At 40.6% G+C, this 19,153-nt stretch overlaps 1 protein-coding gene across 1 annotated transcript in view; it reads right to left on the reverse strand.

Annotated features, from left to right (window-relative positions):
* Positions 1 to 211: 211 nt before the first annotated feature.
* lrp1bb (low density lipoprotein receptor-related protein 1Bb) overlaps positions 212 to 19,153 on the reverse strand; it is a gene marked incomplete at its 5' end in the record, with an annotated part of 183,744 nt that continues 164,802 nt past the window's right edge. Inside the window, 23 exons of the mRNA XM_083682704.1 lie at positions 212 to 463; positions 1,026 to 1,100; positions 2,029 to 2,179; positions 2,742 to 2,832; positions 3,161 to 3,237; positions 4,132 to 4,245; positions 5,777 to 5,881; positions 6,133 to 6,307; positions 6,925 to 7,086; positions 8,678 to 8,842; positions 10,839 to 10,964; positions 12,052 to 12,225; positions 12,528 to 12,644; positions 13,413 to 13,519; positions 13,777 to 14,000; positions 14,811 to 15,052; positions 15,449 to 15,568; positions 16,485 to 16,619; positions 16,915 to 17,055; positions 17,784 to 17,906; positions 18,097 to 18,219; positions 18,635 to 18,767; positions 18,885 to 18,991. Coding sequence (XP_083538830.1) covers positions 323 to 463; positions 1,026 to 1,100; positions 2,029 to 2,179; positions 2,742 to 2,832; positions 3,161 to 3,237; positions 4,132 to 4,245; positions 5,777 to 5,881; positions 6,133 to 6,307; positions 6,925 to 7,086; positions 8,678 to 8,842; positions 10,839 to 10,964; positions 12,052 to 12,225; positions 12,528 to 12,644; positions 13,413 to 13,519; positions 13,777 to 14,000; positions 14,811 to 15,052; positions 15,449 to 15,568; positions 16,485 to 16,619; positions 16,915 to 17,055; positions 17,784 to 17,906; positions 18,097 to 18,219; positions 18,635 to 18,767; positions 18,885 to 18,991 — 3,128 coding nt within the window. The 3' untranslated portion in view covers positions 212 to 322. The remainder of the gene's footprint in view (positions 464 to 1,025; positions 1,101 to 2,028; positions 2,180 to 2,741; positions 2,833 to 3,160; positions 3,238 to 4,131; positions 4,246 to 5,776; positions 5,882 to 6,132; positions 6,308 to 6,924; positions 7,087 to 8,677; positions 8,843 to 10,838; positions 10,965 to 12,051; positions 12,226 to 12,527; positions 12,645 to 13,412; positions 13,520 to 13,776; positions 14,001 to 14,810; positions 15,053 to 15,448; positions 15,569 to 16,484; positions 16,620 to 16,914; positions 17,056 to 17,783; positions 17,907 to 18,096; positions 18,220 to 18,634; positions 18,768 to 18,884; positions 18,992 to 19,153) is intronic.

The raw sequence follows: 19,153 nt of genomic DNA on the forward strand, positions 1-19,153 counted from the left end.
GACATACAGTACAGGAGCAGAAATAGGTACTGTATCTTAACTGTGCAACAGATGACTTCTGGTGTTAATAAGGTATTTTGCAAATCAGCAGCTTTATTTGTGACACAGTATATAGTGCTCTATAACAGATGTTTGACAAACAAACATTAGAAAGCAAACAACAGAAACTGGACATTGAAACAAACTGGTTTCAGCACACAAATGAGGAGGTAATGCTGATGCTAAACCAAACCGAAAGCCTGATAGGAAATAGAAAACTTCCTTTCTCTTTTATACATTTGTACACTGTCGTAAAAAAAGGAGTAGAAAGTGTAAAGTCAGGCTATGCGGCGGTTTCACGAATTGTCCCCTCTAGTTTCTTTGGGAGTAGCTCTCTCCTCTCGTCTATGTTGATGACTGGTTTCCGGCAATTCTGTCCGTCAAGGTATATCTTTGCATACACTGGGTTGGAGTAGTTCATGGGCTGCAGTAAAACATTGTTAAAAAAATAAAGGTAAAAATACAAATTCAGTTCCATGTTTGACAAAGGCACATCACACCACCAGAGCTATCTGTCTAAGAGAGATCAGTCTCTGCATTACAACAAACAAACTACAAGTATCAATAATCAGCTGAAGAGGAACAATCAGTACTTGGTTATCGCTTAAAAATCAAGCAATTGCAAGAGGACAATGAAGGCTTCACTATGTTAAACGACAGAGAAGGTCAATAGAGTATGAATGACACAGCTATAAGTTATTTCATAGGAGCAGGAAATAGTGAAGGAGATAGCTCATGCACATTAGTTCATGTTATTACACAATAATAGCTAATGCATGTCAAATGAGGCACATATTATTTAGATTTTGTTTTGTTTTGTTTTTTTACAAAAGACTTAGTAAAACATAAGAAACATAGTACATATGTATACTTATGCTGAAATGCAATAGTTGTGGATACCATTTTCTCTCAGGTTGGGTACAATATGACTCAACCTATGGGTTGTTTAAAGTACTGCAAGTTCAGGTAAGTGTTGTATAATTCACCTGTCCTGGTATAACCTCTTTGGGCACAGCATGTATGCCCAAGCTGCGAGGGTCACTGGACTTCACACACCAGCCCTGCAACACACAAGCTCTACTACTCTTCACCATGCCACAAGGCCCACTTGTTTTCAACCAACAAGCATAACCACATATGCAGAGGGATGCATACAGTATTGATTAAATCAATGATTTATATTCTTACATTTTGTAATCAATCTGAAAATCAATCATATATCAAATCAACTGACTCAATGAGACCATTGTCCATACATTTTGGGTTATGATTCTGGTCATCATACATTGAAGTTGCAAACATTATGTGCCTCAAACACGTGGGATGGAGCACCCATCCAGTGAGAATAAAGTGACATAAAGGTGTGAGCTAGTTGTAATTCCAGTCACTACCTTTCTAATGAAAACAGATCGAGGTGGGACTGACAATAGCAGATGTCAAAGTTGGCAGGGCAAGAAGCAATAGAATTAAGCTTGAAGATGTAGCAGACAAGCTCGATAACAAGATCAGTAAAGCTGTTATGATTTATTTGATTTGCGGAGTGTTAGTGCAGCGTTGAGACCTATGTAGAAAATAAATCACCTGCAGGATAAAACATTCCCTTGGTACAGAGCACCTGCATATATTAATCTCTCCACATACATACTGTACCGTATCTGATGTTTACTCTCCACCTGCCAAAGCAACTACATATGTCTACATCAAATCCTATCATGAATAGAGTGCAAGCCTCCAGGGTGGAATCTAAAGCCACTTTGCATGAATCAAACTACTAACATTGCTTTTATAGCAATAATGGTGCATAATCATGCAACCATATGTTCATGGGTACTGTAAGACTAAAGCTAATAGGGTTAACTACTACATTCTTGCACTTATAATAATCAAATCAATCCTAACACCTAAGTGTTTCTTCATTCATTTGACAGGTTGTTACAGACAAGGCTAATGGTTGAGTCATACTGTGCATACATTGCCTCTATTACAAACCTTATGAGGGTCTAGTGTGAAGTTGGGTCGCAGGAGGCTTCCTGCATCGGCATGGTTGTCATGGTCCACCTCATACATGTTGTAGGAAGGGTTACCAATCTCCACATTGATCCCTCCATTGGTCATAGGCTGCCTCTGTACTCGTTTGCCCCTGGGAGGAGGACGACAGACAACCCTCATTACCATGATATAGAACATGTACAAGAGAGTGGAATGAAAAGAAAAACAGATCTTTCAAAAGGCAGGTTTACAAACAAAAACAAGGCAAGGGGAGAAGCCAGAGACAGAGAAAGCGAGGCTGCTCTGCTCCTCTAGCGAGGCTGCTCTGCTCCTCTAGAGAGGCTGCTCTCCTCCTCTAGCGAGGCTGCTCTCCTCCTCTAGCAAGGCTGCTCTGCTCCTCTAGCGAGGCTGCTCTCCTCCTCTAGCGAGGCTGCTCTCCTCCTCTAGCAAGGCTGCTCTGCTCCTCTAGCGAGGCTGCTCTCCTCCTCTAGCGAGGCTGCTCTCCTCCTCTAGCGAGGCTACTCTCCTCCTCTAGAGAGGCTGCTCTCCTCCTCTAGCGAGGCTGCTCTCCTCCTCTAGCGAGGCTGCTCTCCTCCTCTAGCGAGGCTGCTCTCCTCCTCTAGTGAGGCTGCTCTCCTCCTCTAGCGAGAGCACAACATGTGTTTCCACCTGAGAGCAGCAGCCTTGTGCATGTGGACCGAGGCCTCTCTTACCTCTGCCTTCGTTTGCAGATGAAAACGCCTGCCACCACCGTTGTGATCAAGATCACCAGCAGGACCAGTGGCACAATGATGGCTATGCTCCCTGAAGCACACAGACAACAGCAGAGAGAGGATGGAACTGTGTTACCATTAATGTTATCATAGGCTCATCCATTCTTCTTCCATGTGTCAGGAGTACAGTATATTGTTTACAATGTATTAAAAGGCTTATTTATCAATTGGAACAATACAGATAATGGATTGATTGATTGATTGATACTGATGAGAGAAACATTGCAACCAAAGCCGATAAGCAAGCATTACAGAACACCACCCATCTAACCATAACACAAAGGCTAACTAGATGATGGGCATTAAGGAATGCCTTTGGGTGGGTCATTTGCTTGACAGTTGAAAACTCCTGGACTCACCTCCACTGGTGTTGTCTGATCGGCTGCTTTTTGGGGCGGGCCTTTCACACTGTGTGCCTGCCCAATTAGCTGAGCACCTGCAAAAGGCCAATCAGAGAAGCAGAATTAACCATAGCCCAACACAACATGTCGTGCTGAGTAGATGACATGCTAAGTAAATTAACATGATAAATATTCAGCAAAAAGCACGGGAAGAAAAAAACAAGTCATCTCATTTGTTTTTGGATGAGCTCCAATGGTAGTGATGTATGACCCTAGTTAGAGGCGGTGATTTCCAATTTTGTGTGATTGACGCAGATGGGTCTGTAAAGCATGAATGATCTGACGGGTGCGACTGGATGATGATAGAATGAAATTACCCTAAATTACATGCACTCCAAGAATCAGAACATCCTGCTATCATAAATAAGATGGCATCCCTTAAACAGAAAATGAATCATCCCCCATAGAAAGAAATGTAACAGCATGGACCATCAGGAATATTAATAATGAACAACACAAGACAGCAGAGAGTCTCCTCTGTGGTGGGTGAACATTCAAAACAATGATGCTTGAGAAAACACTATGCGAGATCTTTATCACCAACTAATGAGCTGTTTAGGGTTGTCATCGACTTAAAAACATAATCACTGACAAGCTTTTGAATAAACTAATTTCAAAAATGTTCATCCATAAAAACCCAAGTCTATATTTATCTTGTCTCCCTGTGGCATTGCAAAATGAGTCATCATGCACTGGTCACATACCACTTATGTCCAAACAACACAATTACAATCACACACCATCTCTAATGTAAATCCCAAAAGGAAAATCATCTGGGGCTGAATGACATGTGGATGGGTAGCAGCATGGGGCAGTAAGGTGCAGGTTGGAGGTGATATACAGTAGTGATATAGACCATATACTGGCTGAAATGGAGCCGGATGGACAGGGAGGGTCTCTAGGAGCAGCTAGAGAGGTGAGGGACCTACTTGCAGCGTGGTTTGTTAAGGGCAGTGATAGTGCACATCCCTTCATTCTGACAGAAGTAATCACATGGGTTGGCCAGCTCATCACAACGTTGGTTCTTGAACCCTGATGTACAGCTGTAAAACATTGTTGTGGAGTGATGAAAGGGCCAGACAAGATGATACTGTATGTGCAGATTGAACCCCCTCAGAAGTATGTATGGAAATAAGATAATTTGTGTTTGGGCCAACATCATGACAAAAAATTAATTCGTCCCTCAGATTGGTATCTTTTCACAATAAGATTATTTACTGTATCATCAATAAACAGAGCTAAGTATTATCATATTTTGAAATATCATAAACATGATATTACAGAACATAATCAAGACCAGTCTGCTATGGAATATAGCATATATGTATGCACTTACATTATTTAATTATGGTACAAGGATGTTAAAGAAAAACAACAACCACAAACATAAGCTTTTCTCAAATTATGCTTTGTGCACAGGATAGTATATGCTATGAGGGCTTATCAAAACAAAGCATGCCTGATTTGTGTTTATATAAGTCTGACTATATTTACTGGTGGACAACATTGATTATCTCGAAGACCTTTTGACAGTTATCTGAAAATTATTATTTGAATGGGGGTATTTCTGCCTGTAGAGTCAGTGTGGCCCCGATGAGATATTAATTTACTCTGTTATAGTTTAGGGTCAAACATTATGATTTCTTGACACAGACATATTCATCATCCCACATAATCTATGTGCCTTGCAGCCAATGAATAAACCACATTATCAAGATCAGTTAACCTCATAGAAAACGAGATGGGATCATTTGCATAGAAATTGAATCTGTCCCTTGAATTGTGCCAGTCTTGGCCACAAAATTTCGTTTTAACTACAATGGACAATGGACAGTAAAAAGATTGTGCAACAAGGTTCCCTTTCAGCTGGATTTCCAATTTTCTTTTACAACACCGACAGTCTTTAACATTGAACCACACCTGATTATAGCCAAGTTGAAATTCATTTTTGTGGACCACCACAACATTTGAGAATTATTTCTCATGACTGATTCCCTCAGGTCACCCGCCTTGCTTTTGTCCTCTGCATGTCATTTCCATTGAGTTCATGCTGCTCATAGCTTGTGTAATACAAGTCTTACCACACATATCAAAAAAGGACAGTCTTCTAAAACCTACCACAGAAAAGAGAAAGTTAAACACCTCTCTAAGCTGGGAAAATGAACAGTGTTCTATGTTCGGAAGAGTGATGTGTAAGGAGTGTGAGTCGATGACTACTTCATATTTCTGTCAGTCTCCTCCATGCAGAGCTGTTTTACCTTACCACAGAGCGCCAGGCACCGAGTTTTATTTCTAAAGCTCTACTTTAGATCGACTTCAAAACCTCAAGGTACATTCAAGTGTGACTCACTCTCTTATTGTGTCCCAGCGTCACACCCCATGCTGCGACATGGCCAGCACCCAATAGTGTCAAATGTGTACTCTGCTAAAGGTTTTACAGCACTGTTAAACAGCCATCCCTTCTTTTCAAATATTTTTGGTTAGTTTTGGTTTTGGGCATTATTGAAGAATAATAACAACACAGCAGAGAACATTCCTTTTTTCTTTTCCTGTACCAATTAAGGGGTTACTTACTGACAGAAGGGCAGGTTGGTGTCTGGGTCCAGGTGACAGGTGCCTGCGTTGTAACAGTAGCCGTCACACAGCTGACAGCTGGGTGCTATTCTGCCATTAGTACAGCTGCAGGGGAGAACAGCGGATGAGAGGAACACAATTAAATTAGTTCTCAAGGGAGAATTATGATGCATGTTTTCAATACATCATCCTAAGAGGCCCTTCTGGAAACAGAATTAACTAGTGTTTTCCACTAATCTTGTGAATGTAACCGACTATATTGTATGCAGTTTTGTCTTGTGCTGTATTTACAATTGAACTTCAGTATATCAAGCACCACCTCTTTGGTGTTAAACTGTAAGATGCCAACAACTCACTTGCAGACCACATCTCCTGTCTCATCGTTGATGAGGCAAGGCGCTCCATGGCACCGCAGGCACTTGTCCACCTCACACTTGTTGCCCTCGTATCTGGCTGGACATACACACTCAACATGGCCAGTGCTGGACAACGTGCAGGCCTTGGAGTTCACACAGTAGTGGTGGCAGATGTCTGTCTCCCACAGAGAGCGAGAGAGAAAGAGAGAGGGGGGGGGGAGCATTTGTGGTTAATGAGGATCTGGGAGCGTAGTTTTAGCTGGTTTGATTGGAATTTTACAGGGCTTTAATGAGACTTAATTATCCGCATCAAATGGCATCTCGTCCTGAGATGAAAACGTATCACCCCTTGGGTGCATAACTGTAGAAAAGCCCTAATGGTGCACAGTTGAAATTGTTTTCGAACAATTTATAATGACAAAGCCTACATAAGAGAAGGAAATATTTTATCAGTACAGCACAGAAACACCCAAAGGTTGCTTAGAGTGGCATTTAGAATCCTCTCAAGCCAAAGTAAGTCAAATGTGGTATTTGCACTGTAGATATAGGATATGCCCTTTCTGATCAAATAAATAGTGTTTATATGTTGTTGTTTGATTTTGTCTCTTTGTTGTTGTTGGAACCCAAAATATGCAAACTGAAATAGAGGTTTCCCAAGAGAGTGACTGAATATAAATTAATACAAATAACCAGTCAGTCATACTGTAGTCATTGTCATTTGTTTATACTTTGGTGAGCTTGGGAACACTGCAGGGTTGGTAGTTGTCTAAAGGTCAAATGCATCGGACTCACGGTAGAGGCAGCGGTCTCCGGTGTATTCTGCCATACAACGACACACAGGTTGGTTCCCCAGGCTGACATCACAGGTGCCTCCATTCAGACAGTAACTATCACACACCCGCTTCTCACAGAATGGACCTGTGAACCCTACAGGACAGCGACACGTAGGCTTCCCTGTGGAGGGAGGGAGAGAGAGAGAGAGAAAGAGAGAAAGAGAGAAAGAGATGAGACTTTAGTTGCCAATTCTATACTTAGTTATAACATAGATAGAACCAATGCATGTTTATTTTAATAGTTGAAAATATCCAGAAACCCAAGATAGCAGTTTCTCAATCACACAAGGTCCCTATGGGTCAGATAGACGTAATTGAAATACTTCCAGGACTTAATTGATTACTGCGGGTGCCTCCAGTCCCTGTTCATCACCAAATGGGGTACATGAGGAAACACATCTGACAGTAAGCTCTCCCAAGCTCACCCTCCATCGTTCATTTAGAGCAATACTCTCCTGCCTGGGGATATATGTGTTCAATGCAGCAAGACCTCTTACTTTATGAAAAACCAGTCAGTCGCAAAGCATGAATGGACAGACAGTGACTGTATGCCCAGCAGCAGAACAAATATCACATCACTTTGTTTTACTCCCTTCAACCGTATGGGCTTACATGGGGGTACCATTCATCATATACTACAGAACACTGGGCTTAGGTATTGAGCGAAGCAAAAAACTGACTGACAAACGGTAAAGGCAAACCTGCCTCCACTAATTCAAAATCTTACTTGATGTTGTGTTTTAATCACATATTATCTTTGTATCTTGCAGACAGAATGTCATTACATATCACTCGAAAGCTTCCGTTAGGACTAGGTAGCCAAATACAGCTGTACTCTAAAATACAAAGACTAATTGCTTTAAGTCAACTGACAGAGGGACCAACATGTCTAAAACCATTTCCAAACTTTTTATCAAACACCGGAGAGGTTACAGTAAATACAAATGGATATACACTGTGGCAAGCCAGAGCAAGGTATATTTTTTCTTTAATTGGGCAAATGACACATTCACTATCGGAGGAGAGGAGAACATACAGTATGTTTAAGGAGCAAACATTTCCAAAAGCTCACAATCTAAAAAATTCAAATCAGAAGTTGCAGACTCGTCTTTAAATATCTACCCACTATACTGACAGGAGCCGTAACTACTCTGGCTCCTAAAAAATAAAGACTGTTCTATCACACTATTTATTCATGTGTTGTCACTAAACATTCAGTAACTACAGTACATTTCTTATATTTATAGTCTTTAAAGTGGACTTTTATCATCTTCAAGGTTTAACAGTGAAAAGTAAATGTAGCAATTTATTTTCAACCTTCATTTCAATTGCTGATAGAAAAACCACAGCAATCTAAATATGTCTGCCTAAAAATAATTGCTCTTGTGAATTCACAAATTCCATCAGTTCTAAGGGACTGAAGAGATGTTGTGGATAATTGCCCTCTTGCATGCATTATGTAGTCAGTTGACTGATTTTAGGGACAAGATGTGAAGAAAAAATTCAAGTGATCTGCACCCCCAGTCTATTTCAGTGTATTCATAGAAGTCAGAATGAGTTTAACAGAGCAGCAAAATAAAAATCTGAGACATGAGTTCCCTGACTAAAATGCATTCCATATCTTATTCTTAAAGCAGATTACCAATGCTGTAACTCGAAAATAGACACATGGTTGCACTTTATGTGGATGTCATTGATAACAGTAGTCTCACCAAGAGGCGAGCCCATGCAGGTGCCTCCGTTTAAGCAGTAGTCTGTGCAGTGGTTGACTTCACAGCGTTCTCCAGAGAAGTCAGGCCAGCAGTAACACCGCCAGTCACCCTTCTCATTGGCTAGGCAGCGGCCTCCGTTCTCACACGTTGGCCGACAGAGCTCCCCTTTAGAAACAGCAAGGCATAGATCAGTAATTATGCTGCAGCTACTATTCTAACTTACATCATCAATGGGGGGGCTGATATTCATTCAGTGGTGGGCCAGGAGAGAGGTGCATACAGTAGTAAGCACGGCATCATATTGTATCATCTCAAAGCCTGTGCACCGTAATTCCAAGTGCTACCCAGAGGTGCACCAAAAAGATAGTATGCAACAACAAATCCAACAGAACAAGACTGGATTCCCAAAGCTCACATTCCTTGCAACAATCAATGCTACAAACACATTTCTTTAAGCATAGACATACTGTAGCAAACAAACAACTCTCCTCACATGCTGAGAGATTCAGAAACCCAAGGCATGTGCTTTGTTAGAGCTGCATCTGTAGCAGTTTTAGAGGTAACATGAAGCATCAGTCGGTGGGGTTGAGACTAGGGTTGAATATTTTTTGCGTAATTTTACACCTTTTCCATTCCGAGAATAAATCCCTTCAGATCTCGAATAATGCAAAGAAAACAAGTTCATATTCATTTTTAAACAACACAATACTATGTTTTAGTATGTTTTAACTTAGGAAGAGTTCAGAAATCAATATTTGGTGGAATAAAAAATTCAAGCAGCTCGGCTTTGTTTGATGGCTTGTGACCATCCATCTTCCTCTTGATCACATTCCAGAGGTTTTCAATGGGGTTCAGGTCCGGAGATTGGGCTGGCCATGACAGGGTCTTGATCTGGTGGTTCTCCATCAACACCTTGATTGACCTGGCTGTGTGGCATGGAGCATTGTCCTGCTGGAAAAATCCTCAGAGTTGGGGAACATTGTCAGAGCAGAAGGAAGTAAGTTTTCTTCCAGGACAACTTTGTATGTGGCTTGATTCATGCATTCTTCACAAAGACAAATCTGCCTTGCTGAAGCACCCCCAAATCATCACCGATCCTCCACCAAATTTCAAAGTAGGTGCGAGACACTGTGGCTTGTAGGCCTCTCCAGGTCTCCGTCTAACCATTAGACGACCAGGTGTTGGGCAAAGCTGAAAATTGGACTCATCAAAGAAGATGACCTTACTCCAGTCCTCTACGGTCCAATCCTTATGGTCTTTGCAAACCTCAGCCTGGCTCTTCTTTGCTTCTCGTTGATGAAGAGCTTTTTTCTAGCTTTGCACGACCTGCCCCTAGAAGCCTGTTTCGAACCGTTTTGTTGGTAACCTGTTGTTTATGCATTCACTTAAATGTTATGCACAATAAAGTTGGTCCGTTTTTGCCAAGATAGCACCATGTCACTCACTTTGAAAATTAACAGCTTTCCAGCTAGCCAGAGAGCATCCTCCTCTATGCACTCCTATGTAGACAGCTAGAGTCTGAGACTTTGTATCGATGCCATGTATTGAAATAAAAGTAACCCAGCCAAGACACAGTTTGTCATAAAATCCTTCTTTCACTGACTCTGAAGGTTTGTTTTGTGGTTGCCCATTTTGACAAGTATCAAGCTTGCCAAAGTAATTTAATAGGAAATGAAAGGAGTTAAATAAATAAACACACTTTTCAACTATTCAAAGGGTATACTACTGTACGAAGCGAGCTTAGGGAGTTAGCGAGCTAACTTTCGCTCCAACTCTGGATGTGGACAAAGTTAGCTTGCTTACTTTCTTTACTTGCAATTAAATACTTTGCAAGAGAAATTTGGCAAGCTTGTTGCCCATCAAAGGAGACAACCATCTGATGAAGATCAGAGTCAAAACTTCTATAGCTAATGTTTTCATTTTGTGCAATGTGTGCACATTTTTTTGTTTTTACTCCCTATGCCCCCAAAATCTCAATCGAAAGATGAGATTCTGGGATCCAAGATTACATTTAATTGATTATATTAAGAAATAATTGATTATATTTTTCACGGTTTATCGCAATTATTTATCTCGGGAAACATGAATGTGTTTGGGTGGGAAATCTCGGGAACCCGGTTCCCGCTATTCAACCCTAGTTGTGAAATGTATAGAGGCCTACCTGAGATGTTAACATCACTGCAGGTCCCATTGACCAACACCTTCCCCTCTGGGCAGATGCAGGTAGCACCCGCTGGGTTCAGCAGACACATGAAGTCACAGCTTATTCTTAGGCAAGGATTGGCCGCTAGAGAAACAGGAAAAGCAAATAAAAAATGTGTCTTTTGGTCTAGCCAGAACTTCAGAGCATTCGTCAAACAACACTTTTGCAGTTTAATGGGCTACAGCTAGTCATCTGCCAGTGTCATTATTCTTTATCAAAACAAACATGTTAAAAATTTTCTGTAGCAAGAAAACATAGAATTCTTTCAAAACAGAGGAGAGGGGGGTAAACCCTATCATTGACTGAATGCTAGATTAATATCTAGATACAATCAACAAGAGACATGGTCCACATTTCATTATATGTAATAAATAGTGTGCCCGGCTAGTGAGCGTGTAAAGTGCACTATATGCTGCCATATTGCTCAGATAAATCAGTTGAAGTGTTGGGTTTTCAATCAGACAGAAAAAAAAAGTTCTTAAATAACATAGATTTCTGTGTTTGGGAATGTAGGGATCATTGGGATCAAAGCAGTGAAATAAATGGGTGTCAGTGTTTTATTGAAGACATCAAACCACATAGTCATAGCTTTTTGCTAGCTGCGCATATCTGCCCAAAGACTACATCGCTGGAGTAATGAGTCTTTGGGGAATGGCTCAGCTGGCCTTCACTGAAAAAACCCCAACCAAGACTGATCTGTCTGATGCCTCACAAGCATTAGCACTACAGAGGTAACAAATAGCAACCATGGTCTGCTGCAAAAGAGAAGTGGGTAGCCATAGTAAGAACAACATCGATTGTCTGTGAGATGTGATGACTCTTTCATGTCCCACACTTGAAAAAGGGCAAACAATGGATGGAAGAAGGCGCTCTCCCAGCCCGGAGACAGAGCCACATACAGTCATATGCATTTCTCCTTGTGATAGGGAGCTCTTGGGTATAACAAGGAACCAGCCAGAAGAGCTGTACATTGGGGTCTCGTTACTAAGATCTTGTTAGTTGCCCTTGTTAAAGCTTATACCATCTCAAAAGCATGAAGTCTGTTCAACTGGCAGATTAAATATAGAACTTAAATACAATTATTAGCCTGGTAATTTCAATACATTTCCCATGGTGCTCATGCTGTTTGCTACTTCCATTCAAAAGAAATTCGGCAGCATGTTTTATTTACCATCTTGCTGTTTGTACCGATGGGAGATCATGACATTGGTAGTTTTCTCTAGACCCAATTGGAAAAACTCCACAGGCTGTTTGCCATACTTGTGGACTCTGAAGACCTCATGTTTTAGCCCAGTTCCATAAATGTAGTCTTCAAATATGTCAATCCTATATGGCTGGGATATTCCTGAAAACACAAAAACACAGAAAAAACTGAATCAATACAATCTGGGAAAAACAAATCAACAACAACCAACAATGACCAAGTACACATTGTTTTAGTTTTAATGAGATGCCCAGGGCAGCTAAAAGAAATCTGTGCTGTGTGGGCAGAAAGCTGCACCCATTGTTTAGGTCACTATAGCCACAAATACAATGTTATTGTGGAAATCTGGAGATAAAATTTAAAGAAAATTAAAACGACCACTTTGATAGTGTGTGCTATGTTCTACTGACAGAAAAACTGCTTTGCTCTATGGTTGATGTTACCGTGGCTGTCACTGATTGTCACCAGAGGGTCCAACCCATCCAATCTCACACTCCCTATCTCAGAGAGCTCAGGATCCGCCCAATACAAACGTTGGCTGAAGTAATCGATCGCCAGACCTAGGGGATGATGAAAGGAAGAGATTTATTTGCCTTATGAATTGTGCAAAGATCAATATGGACGCCTTCATTCCAGGAGCCCTCAGGTCTAAACAGTGGTTCTTGAAATATTTGAACACAATTGCATGGATTGCACTGTCAAAGTTACATAAAGGCTCCAGATAGAATAGGAGACAATGCATTTATTCAACTGGCAGCTTTGTAGTCTTTGTCTATGCAGTCAAATTCTTTATAACAAGCAATTAGTGTTGATATAGAAACATGCTACCAAATGTGTTTTTCAATTGATGACAGACCTTTGTAGTTAAAGTATGTCCTACATTTCCCTTTATAAAAACTGACTCCTAATTTCACACTCATGTTTCATGAGTTTGACTGGAAGAATGACGATGTTGCTAAGGCGATTAAATAGGTTTCTGTTTTTCCACAGATGATGAATTTCCCCTTCCGTGGCCGAGACAGTGCATGGGTCCCTTACATTAAAGGAGGCCAAACCATCTTTTAAAAAGTAGATCAGCACTAAGTGCCTCCCATAGGACGCCACAACAGGTTTGGTGTGTCAGAGCCGTTACTTTACTTTTTACCATGGCCTTATTTCTAATAGCTCTACCTTCCAAAACACGTTTCAGTGAAATGACACGTACTGTATGGATTTAAAAATAGATATTTGTATCGATTAATTTGATACAGTATGTGTCGAACTCCATTATGGATCTCTTCAAGCCTTCACACTTTACAGCTGAATCATTGTTAAAAATGGAAAGATACCTGTGGGTCTCCTGAGATTTTTCTCCAAGAGGACCCTACGCATGGACCCATCCATAGCAGACTCCTCAATGTGGGAGTGATCTCCAATCACTGTCCAGTATATCATCCTGTACAGGGGCACAAAGAAAAGCAGTTCCTGGTGCGAATCCCATAGCAACTAGCCTTCGTGGATAACATGGGATTTCATGCAGAAATATTAGAATCTCTGTGAACACTTAACAAATCAGTAACGAAAACAATCTTGGATACCGCTGGACAAAATTGCACACTTGTCCTCAGCAGAACATTCAGGGCTATTGAGAAATAAGGCAACAAAGTGACAACATAATGATGGAATTAGCACAGTCTAAAAGGACAATCTTACCCCCGGGCTGGGTTGACAGCGATGGCATAAGGCTCTCCTGCAATGTCAGTTATCAGACGTGTACAATTTGGTCCCCTGAGCTGGCCCACATTTATGGAGTATCTCAACTTAGTCCAGTGGGCTGTGTAATAGCTGAACCAGTGCATCCGAGAGTGGTCTGTCCAATAGATATTTCCTGTAATCCAGTCAGCTGACACATCTCTGGGTCTACGGAAGTCTGAACACTGCAAGGAACAGTCAAATGTGAGGCATCTTGTTAAACTATTAGCCATAACTTTATTAACATTTACTTATTTTTCTCTCCCTTATCAAAATTTTATTAAATGTCTATTAAATACCAGATTTGTATTACAATGTGTATGGCTACCATGCTATAATTTTGAAAAGTGAAAAGTGAATAATGTAAATAATTTACTTCATAAAGTTTTCTGGTTCCAATATAACATTGATGCCATGGGTGAATATCCTCCACAATGATTTCACCTCCAGACATCTTACCAATAAAAGCTATATAAGCATTTAGACTTGGTTCATATGTCAGATGAATTTACATACTGGTTCTAATATTAAACACATCATCAACTGACATTGAAAGATGTGTGTAATTTATCTTAAAACAATGGGCCGGTTTCACAAACTTTATCAGTTCATAAAATTGGAAAAGTGATAGTCTGCGATAGTCATTAAACTAATCCAAACAATAACTGGGAATAAGAACTTGTGTGGCACCTTGCTAATGGTACGTGTTAATGTCTTTGCTTCACAGGCACAAATGAGAGATGTGAGAGTTTTAGATGACTAAAGATCTCTCTGCTATAACTCAATACTGACAATTCATTGTGCTGAAATGCAATAACCAAGGCAACGATTTAATGGATTTAGAATAGTGAGACAGGTTCATGCATCTCTTGTAATAAAGCTACTGAACAGTAAGTCTTTAAAATAGTCTATGTCCATCAAATGTATTTCACCCCCCCACCCCCCTCCCCGCCAAAAAAACAACAACTTCCCACCCAAATCTTGGATATACTTACTATGTTTCCAACATTAGTTTTAGTTTGACTTCTGTCTAGGATTTCTTTGTAAAAAAGTCCACCAGGGTTAAACTGGGTAGCCCAAATAAACTTTTGCTGGTGAAACAGAGCATCCATCCCAATAATGCGGGCATTGTCCTCGATGCGAGTGAGTAGTTTGTGTCCATGGCTCTGGTTAAATGGATACACAAAACTTCGGATTTCAGTGTCATTAGCTATGTAGAGCACTCGATCTTCTGGTCCTGCCCGTTGAGTTATTAATATGCAAAAAAAATGAAAAGTGGCTAAATTCCATTTGGGGTTTTAGACAACAGATTGACATCATTTCATTCACAAAAACACTACTGTCTAATATAAGCAATTATGTCCTAAACATTCCATATCACATAATCATGATTGATCAGGATAGTAATTACAAAGCTACTGTACAAGACCAGGCATTTACTGTAACAATGAGTATATAATATTCAAAAACATACAACACCATCAGTACACAGAAATACATATTCTACTAAGTGAGGGTTTTGATATAATTAGATAATAAGAACATTTATCTATTGACACTAAACAGTAATAGTGGATCTTGTGAAGTAAAATATACTTTAGCATATAAAACATTCAAATCATAGGTCCCATACCTTTTGCTATACAGTTGCCATTGACTTCCTTGAAATTTCTGTCACAAGTACATTTGAATGATCCTTTAGTGTTTGTGCAATAGTGAGCACATGTGTCAAACTGAAGACACTCATTGATTTCTACAAAGAAAAGGAAAGAAAAACTTCAGTCAGTAAAAATACAGTACCTGAAATTAGGGCTAAGTGACTTTTTGTCAAATCATTACGTTAATATTGCCAAATAAGAGATTGAGTACAGTATGTGTTAAGATTCCTAACCAATAGGATGTGATGAGGATACTTAAGGAGATAACAATAATCACTATTAAGACTGATTGAACATGACACATTAAATCTGTACTGGGTGACAACCTGGTCCCAACACTTAATGAGTCAATTCAGATCAAAGGTTAGCTGCTGTGATGACACAACAGTCATACAGTACGGTGTCTGAAATAGGATTATATATGGCTTGTTTTCCTCTCTGATGAGCAAAGCCTTGACCCATTACTAAAGAGGAAATTATTTCCAGGCAGTACCTCAATACTGCACAGAAGCAATGAGTACAAAGTACAAAAGCATTAAACATGTGACAAGTGTCAGGTCTAGGGTATATGTATAATTGTACATTAATGTATAATTGCAGCTATCATTATCCAAGAATAAATTATGCAACCAAACTATGCAATCCATAATTACTTAAGTTCACTGAAAATGAATGAGCTAGCATGTAATTGAGTGAAAGCTACTGACAAACACATCATGGAATGTGGGCTTCTATTCTGTACAGACAATTACCAGGTCATGTTCATATGCAGGGATGTACTGTGAGTAAAGGAAGGTAAATGCTATCCACCCCCCGAAAAGGTGCGTCGGCAGCATTTACCTGTTTACTCTCCACTACGTCACTGTACATATAGTATGTACATAAACTACAGCAGTGTATATATCAACAGAAGGCACATTGATTGACTAAAACATTTCACATCAACATTTCATTAAGTAGTATAAGCTTTTTGTCATCCTGTGCAGTGTAGAACACGAGGCCATACAGTACCTTTACATTGCCCAGTCTTTTGGCTCCTCTTGAAGCCTGGTTTGCATTGGCACAATGCGCTTATGTTTGTTTGATTGCAAATTGCATCCTCCCCACATGGATTTGCTTTCTTTCCACATACATCTCCATTAGAAACTATTGAGCGATTGGAGACAACACTTAGATTACACATGATAATCCACGTTTGATGTATGACAGCTACACAAACATCTACTGTACTGCATTTACAGCAGAATAATGCACAGTAAACATAGACATGTATTACCATACATGTTTAGACATCACATCTAACATGTTCATACTGTATAGCACAGCCCTACAGTTGAGCCAGAGTTGTTCATTACATCACAGTGACAATAATAGTGGGTGATGGATAATGGTGGATGATGCAGGACAATGATCAATGTCATCATGCGGACAGCCCACATACAGGCCTTGCAGTCCTGCTCGTCCGAACCCCCGTCCCCACAGTCGCTGAAGAGGTCGCACTGTAGCTGGGCAGGGATGCAGTGCTGGTTACTGCAGGTGAACTCTGCCTTCCCACAGGGCCTCGGCCTGCCAGACACCACCTCTGCTATGGGATACAGCGGGACACAAGTCAAAGGATATGTTCTGTGTGCACGTGGATCGGTTCTGCGGACCAAAGAATACCTTCTGTGTGCACATATTATCTAGCTATACTAGCGTCGACCACATGAGGTGCTGTAAGATATGTCAATAACTGAAGATACTGTGCGTTGTGTGAAAATTACATGAATTGCAAGATACTTTATTAAGAGATAAGTGAATTATGACTTGCGTGGCGGTTAGGGAGTATTATGCACAACATTTAGTGCTTAAGGCAAGGGTAAGTTGTCAGGGGAAGGTATTAGCATACGCAACCAGAATTAGCACAAAAGTGTCCCAAGCACGATAAAAACCAGCAACGTTCGGGTTGCCAGTCGGGCGGCGTTCTGCCTTTCGTATTTACATGCCAGTATAGCTAGACAATACATTCACACAGAACATATTCTTTGATATGCAGAAATGATCCTCCAAAACATAGTAATTTCGAGATTGGGTTGGAATATGCACTTGAAAAATGAGCAACGCTTTGAGATATCTTTAGAAACTTGCTCATGTGAGATTCAAAGACAAATATGCTGCTTTGAGTTTCTAAGGATGATGGGATATCAAAGCAGCCTTACATTTACACCACTTTTTAGCTGTTCTTACACATAGAACGTCATGTTTAAATACATTATCTCCTTAGTTCTGCATCTTTTAAAACCTGTCAGATCAGAGCTGGTGTAAGCTCACCACATTCCTCCTCATCTGAGTTATCCCCACAGTCATCCACTTTGTTACACACTTGGTCAGGGCGCAGACACACACGGTCATTTCTGCATCGGTATGGCCGTGTGGGGGGGCAGGGAAGTTTGGCTGGAGAGGAAAGACACAATGCAATGGGTTTCAGTCAAATCCAATCTAAAAAGTAGTGTGCAAAACCTCTATTCAATATACCTTTTTCTTTCAATTCAACCATGAAAATACCATAACCCTAACCCTTATATGAAATAAGAGAATAATACCCACTCCATCAAAAACCCTTGAGAAAAGTCTTTGAACTCACCACACATCTCTGTGTCCTCGTCTGAGTTATCTCCACAGTCGTCCTTGCCGTCACAGACCCATGCGTGGAGCTTGCACAAGGTGTTGTTGCAAATGAACTCATCGGTACGACAAAAGAAAGCACCTGTAATTACACAGATGAACAGATATTGATATAAAATATGTTTTTTTCTCTCCCTTTAAGTACGTCAGAACATCAGACCTCAACAGAACATTGTGCCTATGTGAAATAGTATCTTATTAACAAAGTGACCTTTCTTTGCCAGAATGAGTATGTGATTCATCCTCATTATTAAATGTGTATAACACACACATGGAAAATAATATGTATCTGCCAAGCAATTAACTCTACAAGGTAATTAGCAAGTAATCAACATGTACACCACATTGACAGGCATATGTTCCTTACTGCTATCACAGTATTGTTATGAGCTTAATCCTCTTCACATGGAGAGTGACCATCTGGGATGTAAAGCAGTTGTAGAAAAAAGGCTGGTTAAACACCGGACACAAGGGGAACATACTAAACCCTGTCTTACCTTGGCTGCAGTTCTCCTCATCACTGTGGTCCACACAGTCAAACACATCATCACAGCGCCATCGGTGTGGGATGCAGTGGGCGTGGTTCAGACACAGGAACTCATCTTCTCGGCACTCCTTCACACAGCCAATCTGTCAACATGAAAACACAAGGCAATCAGCCTCGCCTAGTGGGGATGTATAAAACATTGCTCAGACTGTACTGCACGTGTTTGGATAAAGTTCTAAGCAGGGCCACAAACCACCAACCTCATCGGATCCGTCCAGACAGTTGTCCTGTCCGTCACACCTCAAGCTGGCTGAGACGCAACCTCCACTGGCACACACATACTCATTCAGGGAACAGGAGGGGACCGCTGGAAACATCCAGTCCAGAAGAACACAGCTTTACAACAACTCAGTTCACAAATAACATGACATCATTCATAGCATTGGAGAGAGAGGCTGAAATGTCTTTCTTATTGTCCAGAATATTGTCAGAAATATAGAATAACACTGTATTCCTTACTGAAACAGTA

This window comes from Argentina silus (assembly GCF_951799395.1).
Source record: "Argentina silus genome assembly, chromosome: 12".
NCBI lineage: Eukaryota > Metazoa > Chordata > Actinopteri > Argentiniformes > Argentinidae > Argentina > Argentina silus.